This window comes from Ictalurus punctatus, chromosome 2, assembly GCF_001660625.3.
Source record: "Ictalurus punctatus breed USDA103 chromosome 2, Coco_2.0, whole genome shotgun sequence".
NCBI lineage: Eukaryota > Metazoa > Chordata > Actinopteri > Siluriformes > Ictaluridae > Ictalurus > Ictalurus punctatus.
Window position 1 is genome coordinate 39584368 of NC_030417.2, and position 17635 is coordinate 39602002.

The 17635-nt window shown below is 42.7% G+C and overlaps 2 protein-coding genes across 6 annotated transcripts in view; both read right to left on the reverse strand.

Annotated features, from left to right (window-relative positions):
- Positions 1-2221: 2221 nt before the first annotated feature.
- Positions 2222-14503, reverse strand: si:dkey-16l2.16 (ras-related protein Rab-35). Of its 3 annotated transcripts, none has more exons than XM_017495655.2 (7): positions 14375-14503; positions 10037-10571; positions 8843-8893; positions 7310-7433; positions 3979-4103; positions 3739-3863; positions 2222-2746 (listed from the first exon to the last, which is right to left on the reverse strand). In XM_017495655.2, the coding sequence occupies exons 2-7, from the start codon at positions 10089-10091 to the stop codon at positions 2597-2599; spliced, it is 630 nt and encodes a 209-aa protein (XP_017351144.1). In that variant the 5' UTR covers positions 10092-10571; positions 14375-14503; the 3' UTR covers positions 2222-2596. The 3 variants fall into 3 exon arrangements, with proteins under 3 accessions (XP_017351144.1, XP_053532726.1, XP_017351155.1); XM_053676751.1 differs by lacking the exon at positions 14375-14503 and adding an exon at positions 11327-11501; XM_017495666.2 differs by lacking the exon at positions 8843-8893.
- Positions 14504-15012: 509 nt separating this feature from the next.
- thoc6 (THO complex 6) overlaps positions 15013-17635 on the reverse strand; it is a 16140-nt gene continuing 13517 nt past the window's right edge. For all 3 annotated transcript variants that reach the window (XM_053676764.1, XM_053676756.1, XM_053676754.1), the window contains 2 exons: positions 16226-16354; positions 15013-15696 (listed from right to left, as the gene is read on the reverse strand). In XM_053676764.1, the coding sequence (XP_053532739.1) occupies positions 15616-15696; positions 16226-16354 (210 nt within the window). In that variant the 3' untranslated portion in view covers positions 15013-15615. The remainder of the gene's footprint in view (positions 15697-16225; positions 16355-17635) is intronic.

Consider the following 17635-nt stretch of genomic DNA (forward strand, 5'->3'; position numbering starts at 1 on the left):
CCTGGCACTGCTCCTTCTCCAGTGAGCCAGGCGTCCACACGTTTCTCACTGCGTCTCTCGTTCAGCAAGTTCTGTCTCCTTTGGACTCGGTATGGTCCCATTGTCCCCCAGCTGTGTCTCACTATCTCCCAGATCTCTTTCTCTTTATGCTGTTCATCAAGCTTTCTCTTATACTTCCATCCTTTGACGGTCCCTCCCACTGCGCTCTCTCTTTCTCCCAGCGCTCGGTTTCTTTCTCCAAGACCTCTGCTATTTTTCCTGGTTCCTCAAATTCGGAGGTGGAAGCCTGGAGCTGATTGATGTGTTGCAGAAGCGCAGCGTTCCTCTCCACTGCCTCTTGTACCTTCAGGTTTTCTTCCTCCTCCTCCGTTATCGTCCGTGATTCAGCGTCCATCTGAGCACGAGACAGACGTTCCATCTCAGCTTCTCTAGCCTCTCTCTGCTGCAGCGGCTCCGTCTCCTCTTTAATCTGAGCCTGGCTTTCATTCTGATTCTCTACCTTGGACACAAACTGCTCAGTGACGGCCAGTGGAGCACGCACTTTCTCCTCCAGCGCCTTCTTCGTCTGTGTCTTCTCTCTCCGTCTCGGAGCGTTCAGTCTGTGTGTCTTCTCTCTCCGTCTCGGAGCGTTCAGTCTGTGTGTCTTCTCTCTCCGTCTCGGAGCGTTCAGTCTGTGTGTCTTCTCTCTCCGTCTCGGAGCGTTCAGTCTGTGTGTCTTCTCTCTCCGTCTCGGAGCGTTCAGTCTGTGTGTCTTCTCTCTCCGTCTCGGAGCGTTCAGTCTGTGTGTCTTCTCTCTCCGTCTCGGAGCGTTCAGTCTGTGTGTCTTCTCTCTCCGTCTCGGAGCGTTCAGTCTGTGTGTCTTCTCTCTCCGTCTCGGAGCGTTCAGTCTGTGTGTCTTCTCTCTCCGTCTCGGAGCGTTCAGTCTGTGTGTCTTCTCTCTCCGTCTCGGAGCGTTCAGTCTGTGTGTCTTCTCTCTCCGTCTCGGAGCGTTCAGTCTGTGTGTCTTCTCTCTCCGTCTCGGAGCGTTCAGTCTGTGTGTCTTCTCTCTCCGTCTCGGAGCGTTCAGTCTGTGTGTCTTCTCTCTCCGTCTCGGAGCGTTCAGTCTGTGTGTCTTCTCTCTCCGTCTCGGAGCGTTCAGTCTGTGTGTCTTCTCTCTCCGTCTCGGAGCGTTCAGTCTGTGTGTCTTCTCTCTCCGTCTCGGAGCGTTCAGTCTGTGTGTCTTCTCTCTCCGTCTCGGAGCGTTCAGTCTGTGTGTCTTCTCTCTCCGTCTCGGAGCGTTCAGTCTGTGTGTCTTCTCTCTCCGTCTCGGAGCGTTCAGTCTGTGTGTCTTCTCTCTCCGTCTCGGAGCGTTCAGTCTGTGTGTCTTCTCTCTCCGTCTCGGAGCGTTCAGTCTGTGTGTCTTCTCTCTCCGTCTCGGAGCGTTCAGTCTGTGTGTCTTCTCTCTCCGTCTCGGAGCGTTCAGTCTGTGTGTCTTCTCTCTCCGTCTCGGAGCGTTCAGTCTGTGTGTCTTCTCTCTCCGTCTCGGAGCGTTCAGTCTGTGTCTCTTCTCTCTCCGTCTCGGAGCGTTCAGTCTGTGTGTCTTCTCTCTCCGTCTCGGAGCGTTCAGTCTGTGTGTCTTCTCTCTCCGTCTCGGAGCGTTCAGTCTGTGCGTCTTCTCTCTCCGTCTCGGAGGATTTCTTCCCCTCGTCCTCTGACTCAGCCTGCTGCTGTTCTCCGTCCGAGCCCCACTGCTCTGCCTTCATCATCAGCTCACACCCGACTTCCACTTCCTTTACTCTCCCGTGTACGTGTACGTGTGTGTGCGAGTTGTGACGTGTACGGAGGTGAGATGATCCTCTCACATTCAGACACACGTTACAGAACTCACCGGGCGGAGCCTGGCGGTGCAGACGGACGAGGACCTGAAGTGCGTTGCACTTCGAAAGCAACGCGAGACGTTTTTAAGGTAAAGACGTGGAAGGGTCTGCAGCGGCCGAGTCCATCACCTCCACCTGAGCTGCATTTCACTTCCTGAAGGTAACCCCGAGGAGGAAACTCCACGAGAACGTGCAGGAAGTGAAGACGGTGGAGGTGAACACCCGGCAGAGCTTCAGAAGAGTTCCGGACTTCACACCGTCACCGACTACAACAGATTCACAGCCGAGCATCAGGAATGGATCCAAGTGTAAACGTTTATACCATCAATATCATTTTAATTAAATAAAGGACACGGACCCGATAATCTAGTGCATTTTTAACACAGTATTTTATTGCTATTGATTAATTTGGAGGCATGACGTGGCTCATCAATACTTTTCATTAGTTTTTTTGTTTTTATTACCATATTGACGAAGCACATCAGCTGTGTTAATGGCTCTTTGATTACGTGTGTAATAACAGTGTGATACCGTCGACTGTACGTCACTCGTTTAGTCATAAAATTATACATGTTTTTTTTCTTATTTTACAAAAACACCATTCGAGTACTTTATAGTGGCTTCCAGTTCCAGTTCCAGTTCCTGTCATCAGTGCAAAGTCACGCATAAACATAATGTGAAACGGTTGCCAGAGCGCCGCAGGTGCAGTTCCTCAGGGTTCCTCATTTCTCTCTCGGTTCTCAGCAGCATTTCTTTCCTCTCTTCCTCCTGTCGCGGTCGCGGTGAGCGTTGATGTGAACCGTGTCCTTCTCTCTCTCTCGCTCTCGCTCCGCTCGGCTCTGACTCTGCTTCTTCGCCCGCAGGACCATGTGGGTAAACGCCATGAACATCTGCGTCACACACACACACACACACACACACACACACACACACACACACACACACACACGGTGTGAGTATCTCCCTCCTACGTTCTCGTCCGTGCCGTACAGACGGAGCTGCGTGAAGGCAGAACGATCGGAACGGACGCAATCCGCATACCGACAATCTTAAAAAGTATTCTTCCACCTGACCGGTCACCGGCTTCTAACCTGCAGAAAAGTTCATAAACCCGTCACAACCTTCTCAAGGCTGCTCGCTATCCCACAATCCCTTTCTCTACCAACGTTCTCGCTTCTCGAATACGCCTGCAGCGGACACGTGTTATACGTGATTAAAAACAGAACAGAGAAATGATACGCGACAATTATTTAAGAATACTAACGTTTGGATGTTCAAGTTCTCTTTCTTTCTTTTATATAAATTAGTGACTGGCGCAGGAATAAACACTAAAAATAAACACACTGTGGAAAAGCAAAACAAACAACCAAATAAAAACGGCACAACATATTCTACATACTTAATCTAAAATAAGATCAACAAAATGAAGATCAAATGCTTCCAATAACTCGACCGTTTTCACCTGAAATGAATTTAAATAGATTATTTTCTGACTCTTTACTGATAAATAATGTCACCTTCCAGATGAAAAACAAACAAAACGAAAAGCGTCTCATTTAGAAATAAAACAGAGCTACTACATACTAACGCTAAAGAAATAAAAGATTCAATCAAATCGAAACTGGATCCTAAAAACAAACTAAAACTCAAATGAAAGCTGAAAAAATAAAACATTTACAAATGTAATAAAAATCCACAAACTTAAAAAAAAAATCATAATAATCATAATAATCATAAAATCTTTGCTCGGATATGTTTGTAAAAAAAAAAAGTTTCTTTTTATCTGTAATTTTATTTTACAACTGAACTTAAAAAAATAATAGGAGGAATTGTTTTAACAAAAATGTCAATTAAAAAAAACAAAAACAACGAGAAAAACAACCTCTTCCACGTTGATATTTTCTTTAGCGCTGGTCTCGAACACTCGAACTCCTACAGTCTCTCCGAACCGCTGAGCGTCGTGAGAGTCCACCTGCTTCTTAGACGGATCGTCGTTCTTATTCCCAACTGCAGAGAAGTAAAAACCACAGAGGCAGCGCATTCAGAAGGTTTTAGGGCTGCTCCAGACAGCAAGGTGTTCGAGCAGAAACGAGAAGGAAACGCCGTGCGTCTCAACGCTCACCTAATATCTTACACACGTTGTCGCAGTTCTGCGAGATCTCGTTCAGCCACCGCTTCACGTTCACAAACGACTCGGGATTCGTAACGTCGTACACGATAATGACCCCGTGAGTGTTCCTGTAATACCTACACACACACACACACACACACACACACACACACAGACTTTTTTAAGACACCTTTAATTCATCAGTGTTGCGTATTTACATTTGGACTTTTTTTTAAAGAACCCATCAGACCCCCCACCCACACCCTCCACCCAGGAACCCCTTCAATCTTTCTATAAATCCTTCATAGTCCATAAATCTGTATGAAAGTCCACGGTCCTGTTTATATGACAGCCTTTCTGAACCGTCTCCGTGGTGACGGTGTAAAAACTTGACGCGCTTCAGAGGAATCAGTCTCATGGGGTTGGAGAACTTCCCGAAGCGGGCCAGCTCCTTCATCATCACCTCGTCTTGGATGAATGGGGGTATGTTAGAGACGAAGACTCGAGTTCCGGGGCAGAAAGAGGGGAAACATGTACCGGGGCTCCTCTCACCCATATTCCAGGTTTTTGATGAGGTTTTTCTCCCCAGGATCACCACCACTGCTTTGTTTATTCGGGAGACAGAGTACATGTTCTCACACCTGACCTGCTCTCCTACTGCTAACAGAACCTCCTCCACCTGAGCTCCACTCTCTGCCACACACCTGACGCACCATGCCGGAGACACAGCGTCTCCCCGCCGGTCTCAGAGGCCACGGTGTCCTCCTCACTCTGTCCCACTCTCAGCTATTTACAGCCGGTGTACTTCACCTGATACTTTACGACTTTCACTCATTAATCCCACAGGAAAATACACAAAACACAGCCGGCAAAACACCAGAGAGCTGTGCACACTTTCACTCCGCACTCAGCACAGACACACAGAGAGAGAGAGAGAGAGAGAGAGAGAGAGAGAGACAGAAAAAAAGAGAGACACAGATAGTGAGAGCGAGAGAGAGACAGAGATAGTGAGAGAGGGAGAGAGAGACAGATAGTGAGAGAGAGAGAGACAGACAGACAGACAGACAGATAGAGAGAGAGATGAGAGAGACAGATAGTGAGAGAGAGAGAGACAGATAGTGAGAGAGAGGGAGAGAGAGATAGTGAGAGAGAGGGAGAGAGAGAGAGAGACAGACAGAGATAGTGAGAGAGAGAGAGACAGATAGTGAGAGAGAGAGAGACAGACAGAGATAGTGAGAGAGAGAGAGACAGACAGAGATAGTGAGAGAGAGACAGACAGACAGACAGACAGATAGAGAGAGAGATGAGAGAGAGATAGTGAGAGAGAGACAGACAGAGAGAGATGGAGAGAGACAGAGATAGTAAGAGAGACAGATAGCAAGACAGAAAGAGACAGAAAAAAGAGAGATAGAGAGACAGATAGAGAGAGAGAGATAGCGAGAGAGACAGAGAAAAAAAAGGAGAGAGAGATAGAGAGACAGAAAAAAAGAGAGACAGAGATAGAGCGATGGAGAGAGAGCGAGTGAGAGAACCCCACAACGCAGCTACTCTGAAGCCCTCAGAGGAGCACAACACACCACAACGAGACGTGTGAGATTAAAGAACTACAGCAATATATCTGCAGCACTTTCATAAAACTAAAAACTGCATAAAAACACATGCATATAAAAAACAAACAAAAAAGCTCCACACTGTCATATAAAAGGTTAACACGTATATTTGGATATATGACTGTTCGATATATACTGTAAATAAAAAGAAGAAACACACAACATGACTTCACTCACCATCAGCGTGTGGAATATTGAAGGACTGAACTCATCAGCTTTTGGACTAAAAACCCCAAACAATACCTTCCACAAACAAATTAAAATCCTTGACATCATCCTCCTCCTGCGGAGACTCGGGGGGTCTTATCATCGGGTACAAACCGCACCTACACAACACAATAGACACTCTAAACACTGAAACGCCACATTTGGCTGAAAAGAGGAAAATCCATACTATCTTCACGGAAGGACCGAGTCCTCTGTGTCATATACGTTCCACCTTAGCGTCTCCATACCACTCTGAAGACATGTTCGCAGAGTTAGAGATAGAGATATGCCATTTCCAGGCCAGGGAAATGTGCTCGTCTGCAGAGACCTGAACACCGGGACAGGAACACAACCTGACACGATAAACACACACTTCAACAACAACACGATTCTCACTGGCCGTTCTTCCCCAAGCCACACGAACAACTACGACGATACAATAAACAACTATGGCAAAGACGTGCCGCAGGTCTGTACATCGTCACCGCCGGGATACGAGGACACTCTTCAGGAAGATACACACTGTGCTCACCTCGTGGGAATAGTACAGGGGATTACATCATAACAGATTTAGACCCTCTCTCTCTCTCTCTCTCTCTCAGAGCATTCAGCATCAATCTACAGTACAGAAGGAGTCAAGCAGGCAGATCAAAATAATATCATCTTCAAAAGAGCAGAGATGGCCAAATTTAAAACCAGAACTTCAACACCTACGTCCAAAAAAGATGGCGGATGGTTTAACAAAGAATTTAAGAAAAGAACTCAGGAAATGTCCTGACATACGACTCCTATACTGTGAAACACTCAAACAATATAAACACACACACACATCTGACACTAATCAAGGAGTTGATCAACACACAGCAATTCTGGGACAACTGGAACAAAGTTTATTAAAAAAAATCTTTTTTAAATGAGAGCATGAAGAATTGGCAATTCAAGATGGGGATATCTGGACAAGCCATCTCCAAACTGTTTAAAAAATACATCATCCGAAACAAATCCAGAGCAAAGTCACAAACAGAAAGCTTGAAGAGCTGAGATTGGCCATTAGAGATCACCAAAACCCTTCAGACTCCTTCATTACTGAGCAGGAACTCAAAAATAACATTAACAAACTGAAACCAAAGAGAGCATCTGGACCTGGTGGACCTGGTGGATCTAATGGGATCCTGAATGAAATGATTAAACACACCAGCTCTAAATTTCAAATATCCATCATAAAGCTCTTCAGGTTGGTTCTGTGCGAGAGAGAGAGAGAGAGAGAGAGAGAGAGAGAGGTGTGACAGAGAGAGAGAGAGGTGTGACTTAGAGAGAGAGGGAGAGATGTGTGACAGAGAGAGAGAGGTGTGACTTTGAGAGAGACAGAGAGAGGTGTGACCGAGAGAGAGAGAGTCAGGTGTGACTTTGACTTTGTGAGAGAGAAAAACCCGGATATTTGATATCTGATTGAGGATTAGTCTGTGTACTGTGACCTTTACACGTGCACCGAGTACTTTAGGTGTGGTTTTGTGGGCGGAGCTTACGTCGACGTGATGGTTCTGAACCTCTCCTGTCCCGCTGTGTCCCAGATCTGAAGTTTCACTCTCTCTCCATCGATCTCCACTGTCCGGATTTTAAAGTCCACACCTATAGTGGTTATGTAGCTCCCTGCAAGAAACAGGAACGACACCGCGCATCAATCACCTTCCTAAAATAATGTACAAACACAAACATACACACACACACACACACTTACATACACTCACTGTCCACTTTAATAGGAACACCTGTACACCAAACACAAGTCATAAAATCATGCGGATTCGGGTGAAGAGCTTCAGGTTCAGATCAAACACCAGAATGAAGAAAAAGCGTGAACTCTAAAGTGTGTCTTTAAGCGTGGCGTGGTTGTTGGTACCAGGTGTATTTCAGAAACTCCTGATCTTCTGGGATTTTCTCTCTCACACACACACACACACATACACACAGATTAGGGTCGTCAAAAATACCGGTACTTCGGTACCAAGTCGGTACTAAAAAGAAAAAAGTTGACGATAACAGATTTTCATAAGTACCGGTAGTACCGGGTCAACTCAGTACTGACGCGCTCACTGACAGGTGGTTATTCGGGAACTTTTCATGGGTGCACCGTGCAACAAGAGCCAAAGCAGCAGCAGCAGCTCCCCCGGTTACCATGGCTGCGTCTGAAACAGCATACTTACCTACTATATAGTAGGCGAAGTACATGTGCTTCTCTCGGACGCTCGATTTCCGCACTCGGTGCTGTTACCGCCGAGTGTGTAGAAGCCACACCCCTAACATTTATGTGCGGATAGATTAACCGTGCTTTCAGGAGGAGCGGCTGCTTACCCACAGTGTTGATTCAAGCAGTTCAAACAGCTGGGTTTAAAATGATGGAAGCGGTTGCATTATGAACGCTGTAGAAGTTTAACTGGAGTGTATCACTGCAAGAAAACATCCTCGTTTTCGCCTACTTAATGTTAGCATACGCGTGTTTAACGCTAATACAGTCATTTACACAGCACAGGCTTTGTGATGAGCGATATATCTGAAACATATGTGTAAGAAAATAACAGATGTGTGGCTAGCACTGTTCATGTCTTTAATATCCGTCAGTCAGAAACATTTCTACTCCCGTCTGGATAACTCTAGTGGCTTTAATAATGAAAAACGTGTATTACACAGAATGGCCTTTTTAAAAATACTTCTGCTGATATTTAACTCTGTTAATAAAATAGAGTGTTGATTAATTAGCATGTTTTTGTGTTTTGCTTTGGAACTGAGATTGGTACCGAGTACTGTGGAATTTTACTGGTATTGGTACCGACTACTGAAATTTTGGTACCGTGACAACCCTAACCCTAACACACACACACACACACACACACACACACACACACACACACACACACACCAGTCTGTAGCGTTTACACAGAATGGTGCGAAAAACAAAAACCATTCCTCATTCTGATGCGTGAATGTTCAGGTGTTCCTAATAAAGTGAACGGTGAGTGTAAATACAGACACACACACACACACACACTCATTAAACCCACCGGAGAAGGAGTTGTCTGCAAATCTCAGTAGTAAACTGCTTTTCCCAACATCTGTAACACACACACACACACACACACACACACACACACACACACACACACAGAAGAGAGGGAGATGTGGTGTGATGATCGGCGCTCACCTCTGCACCAACCGAGGAAACGTTTCTGTTTTCTAAAAAGTGGAAGTGCGCCCTTTCAATTGGCCCGAGGCTCGCTGCCACGCCAAATACTCCTACCCTCCTTCATTTATAAGAAAACCCCCCAAAAACCTGGGGTTCTAGAGCGGGTTCTAGAGCGGGTTCTAGAGCGGGTTCTACCAGCGCGAGTGACGACATGCACGGGATCTAAAATCAAACCTGAGGCGAGAAACTCAAGTCAAGAATAAACCAGAACTCAATCACACATCAGAATCGAAATCTGATTCAAACACAGGCGCTGGTTTCACTTCAGCTTTACTCAACTTCCTGTGGAGCTTCAGAAATCCTCTCGGTTATGCACAGGAACGTTTTTACAGTAAATCAGGAGGAGAAACCATTTCCCCATCGTGTATAAACACAAACATATCGTGTACCGCAGAAGTGTCTCGGAATGATATTTCTATCGCGTCACCCGTTTGTTTATCGGAATAACAAAAGACTACGGTGTTGTACGCTGCTGGTGTGTATTTCGCCTCCCTGATGGAAAATAATAATACTTAGAACCCATTACAGATTTCTACTGGTTCCTAATGGAGGTGTGCGACGTGTTTCTGGTGGTCTGTAATGGAACGTGTTGCTCCTAACGGTTCCTGATGGACATTTTATAACAGAAGAAAAAATAACCCTTCCTAAATGATTAGCGTTGTTGTTCTTCATATTACTCGGAGGAGCGGTGTTTGTGGGCGTGGCCTGGCTCCAATGATAAACAGTGGTATCAACAGTAGCTATAGCACATACGACAAAACCGTAACGAGAAGCTTTTTGTCCGTTTCATTTCCGCAGGAACTAACGCCCAGGTAAGAACTAAAGTAAATCGGGCGTGGAACAGCAGAAGTTCAAACGTCGCTGGAAAAGCGCTGAAAAAAAAGCAGAAAAAAAAAAAACGAACGCTCGTTTGTCGCTCGCCGACATCAACACAGGAGAAACATGTAATAACATCTCAAGGGTTTTTATAGAGAATTAAAAAATTATAATGAAATGGAATAACACCACTGACTGGAGTCTCCGATGATGAGCAGTTTGAAGAGATGATTGTAGTCCTTTCCCGCCATCTTGCTGAAGGAAAAACGTCTCCGAGTTAAACGAGTTTCCGACTGTTTAATCCAGGCATTAAAAAGTTTTTTTTTATCCCCACCAAGTTCATTCCAGAGGAAAGAAATGCATGTAATTCCAGTTCATATGCGTATGTGTGTGTGTGTGTCACAGGTCAGTAATCTTCACACGTATTTTACAGTTAATTCTTTTCTGACGATGATAATAAACAGATCTGCAGTGATTTACGCAGAGTTCCTTCCCTCCATATCCCGAGAAGAACGTGACGAGCTGTTTGGGAATTCAGGAGTAAGAGCAGATGGAAGGAGACGCCAGATCCGATGAGCTCATCTCAACAACGTGGGAAGAATCTCTTCTTCTTCTTCTAACAAAACAGGAGCTCCCATTCTGTTCCACGTCCTGCAGGCCCGAGTCTCTTCTACGGCTCCTCAGAGGACACACACAGACTCCTTACACACGCCCTCGCTTCACACCTTTACCTTAAAAACAAACAAACAGCACATTAAAATGCTAAAACTCCAGCTGTATACATCTGAAGAGAAATGAAGACTTATCACAGCTTCGTGCTGGAAAAACTATTATAAATATTATATTATGCTGGAACAGAAGTATCCTGATAACCGATTACACTGCCCTGGAGAAAAAATGGTAAGCGTTTTCTCCCTGATCATGTTTATTTTATTTCCCCCATTTCATTCCAAAATCGAATATAAAAGGGTACGTTACACACTCTGTAGTGAATACACACTGTACATGCAGAGGGAGGAGGAAACGATAACCGATCTGTGCTCAGGTCACACACTCGCACGCGCGCGCGCATCTGTAACTCTGCTGAATAAATGTGGACGTTTTCTCTTTAACTTTGCAGAGAAAGACTTTAGATTAGAAATGAGAGAAAGAGTAAAATCTTTGTGTCTGACCAGTGTGAGGGAAATGACTCATTTTTACTTTGTAATAAGTCTTTTCTTGTTCTGTTTCATTCTCATGTGAGGATAACGCTTAAGAAGGCCACGTCATGTCACTGAGATCAGTACAGAATGTTTATCTGCTTACAGAGACACAAACATGTTCTTCTGTTCAAGGTTCGTCTAAACATCTTCCAATATCCTAAAACAAAGCCTGTGTGAACTGCCTCACACCACTTCTTATCTATAGTAGTGGTTCAGTACAAGCGCTTCACAGCGCTCTCATTATTCTCTCCTGCTTTATTCTCTCCTGTATTAACCCTCTTTACCTTCAGAGGACGAGTCTGCGAGTGTTGTCTAATTTCCTCAACAATTTGGCGTCCCCTGGCTGGGCTGCGCGAGTCTTTCAGCTTTTCTGGACAACAAGCAAACCGGAGGACGCTCGTGGAAAGGTTTCACGCTGAAGTCTGTGTTTACGCGAAGGTGGTTTGCTCTTGATTGTGCAGAGCGAAAGACCGATGCAGCCTCAACACTGACCGGTAGGAATCATCAAGAATATAGAATTAGAATTAGAATTTTATAAAGTCTTTGTGTATTGCTGTGTGTATGGAAGGGAGTCAATGATATAAGAAATGCGTGTATTACACTGAGAGAAGTATTACATGGAGCCATTTCTTATCAGAAGTTCGAGGATCTTCGCCTCTGCGACGGCAGAGAGATTGGTGTTTCTTACACAGAGAGAGAGAGAAAATAACGGTGAAAATAAACGGAAAGAGTCTGTTTCGAGGAATAAATAAGTAAAGAGTACTTAAGAAGCGCGAGAGGCGCAGTATTTTTACGGCGGATTATCATCAAGTGGCATGCCCCACTGACTCATTCCATCACATCAGCTGCACATGATATATCTGGCAAATCTGACGCACAAATAAATTTTACTGAGATAAATAATAATAATAATAATAATAATAATAATAATAATAATAATAAAAAGAAATGATTATTTAAAATAAAAAAAGAAGGGAAGAGAAAGCTAAGTCCTACCAAATTGCTGTACGTGGACTCGCCCTCACAGGTCAACTCTTAGGTTCTTAAGGTTTGCTCTACTGATCCTACAGGTTATATGAGTAATTGAAAGTCTAGAGATTTGGCACACATTTTGAATGTTTTCTGTCCGTGCACCAGAATGCATATGCACGTGATTTTCATAGCAGGTTAAATTAATTCAAACTTTGAAAGTTATAGAATCTGTAAAAGAAAAAAAAATATATATAAAAATAAAATATGGGTAAAACATATAGCAAAGCACATCCTGAGACAGGGTGCTCAGATGTCAATCCTAATATCATGTTTATGCGTGTGAATTATGGGGAAGGATGTTTCAATCTATATGATGTATGGGTTAAAGAATGTGCTTTTCCTGAAAAATGGAGTTTTAGCCTCCGACAGTTAGAACAACTGAAACTTAATTTAGAGACAAAGGAGAGAGAGAGAGAGAGAGAGAGAGAGAGAGAGAGAGAGAGAGAGAGAGAGAGAGAAAGAGCGATAGAGAGAGAGAAAGAGACAGAGAGAGAGAGAGAGACAGACAGACAGAGAGAGAGACCCCTACAACAAAGAGTGAAGACACACAAACACTGACTGTACACATACACACAAACACAGATTGAATACACACACACACACACTGACTGTACACACTGTATACACACACACAGTACATACACACACAGATTGTACATTCTGCACACACACTGACTGAAAACACACACGCACAGACACACACACACACACACACACACACACACACACACAGTGTACACAGCCTTTTTATCCCTTATCTAATGAGTTGCATGCTGAAACGTGCACTGACAAAAATTCCCAAACTTCCAAACTACAGATTCCGAGAATAACTACAGAACTGGAATTCATTAAAAAAAACACTGAGGGGGTTCCCACGCACTGTAACTACTGCTGGGGCACTACATTTAACACACACACACACACACACACACACACACACAGATGCGTATTACACACAGAAACGTGCATTACACACATGAACAAAAAGACAGACACACACCGCACACACTCCCGACGTAACGTATCACAGCCACACCCCTCAGAGAACAGGACAACAGTGGGACACACCCACCTGCTCACCAAAGGTCAAAGGTCAGACAGGAAATTTCCAGAAAACAGGAAGATCCCCCTCTTATATTACACTGTGTGTGTAAAAATAATAAAGTTGGGTTCATTTGTATAAAAAAGGGAAACTAATATCAGTTTTAAAAAAAGAGAGAAACACATCCAATATGAGTATTTATACTGTACTTCAGTAATAATAATAATAATAATAATAATAATAATAATAATAATAATAATAATACTAAGTGTAAAAAATAAAGTTTACAGAGAAACAACATTCTGGAGAAAAAGTCCTTCAATATTAATACAATAAAAAATTATTTTGATAATTACCAAATCAGATAAATAAATTAAAAATCATATTTTATATATATATATATATATATATATATATTTTTTTTTTTTTCAAAGTTTTTTTTTTAAGGTTTGGTATTAATTTCCAAAATTAAGAGTTAATTGGCTAAATCAGTGACACATAACTAAACTGAATTATAATAAATTCAGAAATGTATTTTTGAAAACTTAGTAATAAATTTTTAATATTTAACAAAAAAGAGTTACTAATAATAAAGAAATAAACTTCGATGTTAATTTACAAACTAAGGAGTTAATCAGCACATACTATTACTAAACTTAATTATTAATGATTAAACATAGAAATTATTTTAAAAGCTCATAAATTACACACATCACATAAAGGTAATTATTAATACTTAAAGAAATAAACTTAAATATTTATCATGATGCTTTTCAGATAAAGAAAATAATTCAATCATAGAATGAAATGAGGAAACTAAACGGCTAGATCACGAACAATTAAAATTAATAAACATAAAAAACGTTATTAAAGAATAAAAACGGCAGATAGTTTAGCGAAATAATAATAATAATAATAATAATAATAATAATAATAATAATAACAATAATCTGAAAGGGAAAACAAACTGTTCTACTGTTTACTTACAAAAAGGCGATCATTTCTTTATAATATATTTTTTAAAGCATATTTTAATTCCTGCAGCTCCTAACCCCTTCATTAGTTTGATTATTTTCTCCTCAGGACAGTGAGTTAGCACTGAAGCTAATCAGAGCTAAACGGCTTTAGCTAGCCTGAAGGAGTTGCCTCTTCCCAAATCCGGGATCATTAAAGTTTCTGTCACGAGATAAAACACGCGAAATGGCGTCACTTTATTGACAATAAAACGTTTCATAAATAAATAAATGTACACACGTACCCGTGAACGAACCGCTCCGTCTGTGTTTTAGGGCGTCACTACTTTTCTCCCGTTTCGGAGCCTCGAGCTGCGGCGCGGCGGCAGGAACGAAGTCTGAGGTAAAGTTAAGAGGAAGCTAACAAGCTAACAACCGCTAGAAGGCGCACGTGCAAACACTGGAGCAATCCCGATTACCTTCCTCAAGGATAAATAGGGCACTAGACAGAGTGTCGGAGACATTATGTTATACCGGAAGTAGTGCGCTTGGGCAGGGCTGAAGCACGTATTTGGGATATAACGGTAAAAAAAAGGGGTAATGGTAAGGGCTCTTCCCTTAAAGGCAGGAACTATTTTTGGGACCAAAAAAGTGCTTAATTTAAATAGTAAATAATTCAAGAAAACATTCTAGTTCATAATTGTATTATTTTAAACCACGTCAAGCTTTACATGAAGCTGTCTGCTTTCTATTCCACACAAACCCGTGCATAGTCACACGTTCTATACATGTTCATTTTTACTTTTATTATTTTAACTATTTATATATATTTAACTTCATGATTTTTTCCTGTGGGTTTATCACTACAACTATTCACCTGTTTTGTAAACCCTTGACTGATTTACTCACATCAATAAAAGAACAAAAAAAAGTAAACCAAAAGTGAAAGTGTATGAAAATATTTTATTATACAAATACACTGCAAAATAAAACAAAATACATTACTACTGTTATAAAAGTTGTGTTATATTTTAATCGAAAGATGATTCTCTCGGTTAAGGTGAATTCTTTTTTTTGGGGGGGGGGGTCTATTTCGCAGTTGAAAAGACAATTTGAACGTACATCCATCCTGTCATTGACGCGGTCCTCTCTTTAAAGGAGCAGTTAGTGATATTGAAAAATGTTTCCACGTGGAAAAACTGTCATGTGAAATATTTTCATGCAATATATCTGACTAGTTTCTTCAATTCAGACTGTTTACAATCTTCTTACGTTCCCCAGGCCAGAAATAAACCCCGTCCCCAAGCCAGTGAAAAGCACACAGTCTCGCACCTTTTCCTTAAAAGGCATGCAGAGTGGGTGTGGTCAGTTAGAGAGGAGGTGAAAGGCGTATCCATGACTTTACTGTGACTGTAATTCTGTTCACGGGCAGAAGAGGGTTCGGAATATTACACACTGCTGCTTTAATTTACAAAACGAACTGGCGTTAGAGTGATGCATACGGACAGAGCAAGCTTTCAGGATGGTTTGAAAGTGTGTGTGATGTTCAGAAGGACAGCGAGAAGGCTCTGTAGGAGAAGTTGGTGAAAACGTCGATCTGGTTGCTGCTGCCTGCGACGGTCATCACCTGCGAAATGAACACACGGCACATTAACGTTTATTAACATTCATTCACTCATCACGTCCATCCCACTAACGTTCCCCCTTTTCCACAAACACGGACTCTGCACGGACTATTTCAGACAGGTATTTAAGTCATGACCTTAAAACACCTTCGGCTGCACCGGTTTCTGTCCTGAGGTCACAGGAGAGCAGCGGACTAAGATAATAATACCACTTTATATTTTAGTCCTACGCTGCTAAGGCACATTAGTTCAGTGACCTCAACTTATTATTTGTGACATTTCTCCCTTTGTGTTTTTGTTTTTATAACCTAAAAGGATTAATATTAAACTGACTTACTGTGATGTCATCAGTGCTGACAAATATTACAACCTCAATACAAAAACAACTCATTTATTAACCTTGTGTACAAAAATGAATCCAAAATGGCAGCCAAAATGTGGCAACAATCACTGTAAAGTGTTTGTTAAATTGTTCTGTGTGTGTGTGTGTGTGTGTGTGTGTGTGTATATGTGTGTGTATGAGATACTCACCCTGTGTTCAGTGGTACCAAGGTTCAGGGCGAGTGTGTTCAGTGACGGAGGAGTGCAGGGGATCTGAGCTTTCACGCTTCCCCCCAGCAAACAGTGAGACACGTGTGGACCCTCACCTACTGCAAAGATCTACACACACACACACACACACACACACATACACTTATTAACAGACTGGAGGTCAATTCTACTTTAAATATTAAATATGACTCTTATATATAAATTGCCCCACTGTGCTGCAGAGTTCTGGACTGTGATTGGTCAGAAGGTGTTGATTAATTCTCTACAACAGCAGCTCTGACAGTAGTGCAGTTTATTTATAATTAATACGCTCGTTCTAATACCTTATCGTTCTATAGCAACAGCTCATTCGTAATCTAAGACTAATAAAAAAAACCCCACGTGTAATCGTTGATACTTCTCTGAATTTTTCTGAAAGGGAGACGTCTACTTATGTAACATTCATGGAAGGAGTCTCCAGTGTCAGCACTTTTTAACAGTTGGACATCACCAGCAGGACAGGGAACTTTACGCTTCTTTGTGGTTGCTCAGGTTTCTGGGGTAATTTTTTTGTTTTATTAACCTCACGAGAGAGAGAGTGAGAGAGAGAGAGAGAGAGAGAGAGAGAGAGAGAGAGAGCAAGAGCGTGAGAGAGAGCGAGGGCGAGAGAGAGTGAGAGCGTGAGAGAGTGAGAGCGAGAGCGTGAGAGAGAGCAAGGGTGAGAGAGAGAGAGAGAGCAAGGGTGAGAGAGAGAGAGAGAGCGAGGGCGAGAGAGAGAGAGAGAAGGAGAGAGAGAGAGAGAGAGAGAGCGAGTTTGAGAGAGAGAGAGAGAGAGAGAGAGAGAGAGAGAGAGAGGGCGAGGGTGAGAGAGAGAGAGAGAGAGGGCGAGGGTGAGAGAGAGAGAGGGCGAGGGTGAGAGAGAGAGAGCTGGTGAGGGAGTGTTATATATATAGCTGCTATAATGTAAGTGAGAACAGGAAGTAAACTGCTTCACAGAACATTAAATGCAAGTGTAAATAAATGAAAAGTATGACGTGCCGCTGTTTAATAAATAAAATGTCACGCTTGGCGGTGATATAAGAGGAATAAAACGCTCAGGGGCGTTCTGGATATTTCAGTATAACACCACCACGCAGCTGTAGTTTAAAAATCCCAAGCTCTAGTAGAAACTCATGAAATCCATATTATACGTTTTATTTATGAAGATCCTTGTCTTTAACGCGCACGTTTTCAGTAGTTAATGTATTAACACCCCCCCCCACACACACACACACTGCATTTTTTCACAGGAAATGAAGCAGAACCGTTGCACAAGAGAACTCGTTATCTTCCTCAGAGCAGCAGACAGGCGGTCTGTCCGGGTTTGCTGCTTCACAGCTCTGAGTTTTTATCGGATTGCGTGCGTTGCTT

Excerpts from the sequence above, each read along its gene's own strand:
- si:dkey-16l2.16 (XM_017495655.2), bottom strand. The coding sequence starts at position 10,091 with ATGGCGGGAAAGGACTACAATCATCTCTTCAAACTGCTCATCATCGGA. Across the intron at positions 7,434-8,842 it reads TGCAGACAACTCCTTCTCCG|GGAGCTACATAACCACTATA; the intron begins GTGGGTTTAATG and ends TGTTTCTTGCAG. Across the intron at positions 4,104-7,309 it reads TTCAGAACCATCACGTCGAC|GTATTACAGGAACACTCACG; the intron begins GTAAGCTCCGCC and ends GTGTGTGTGTAG.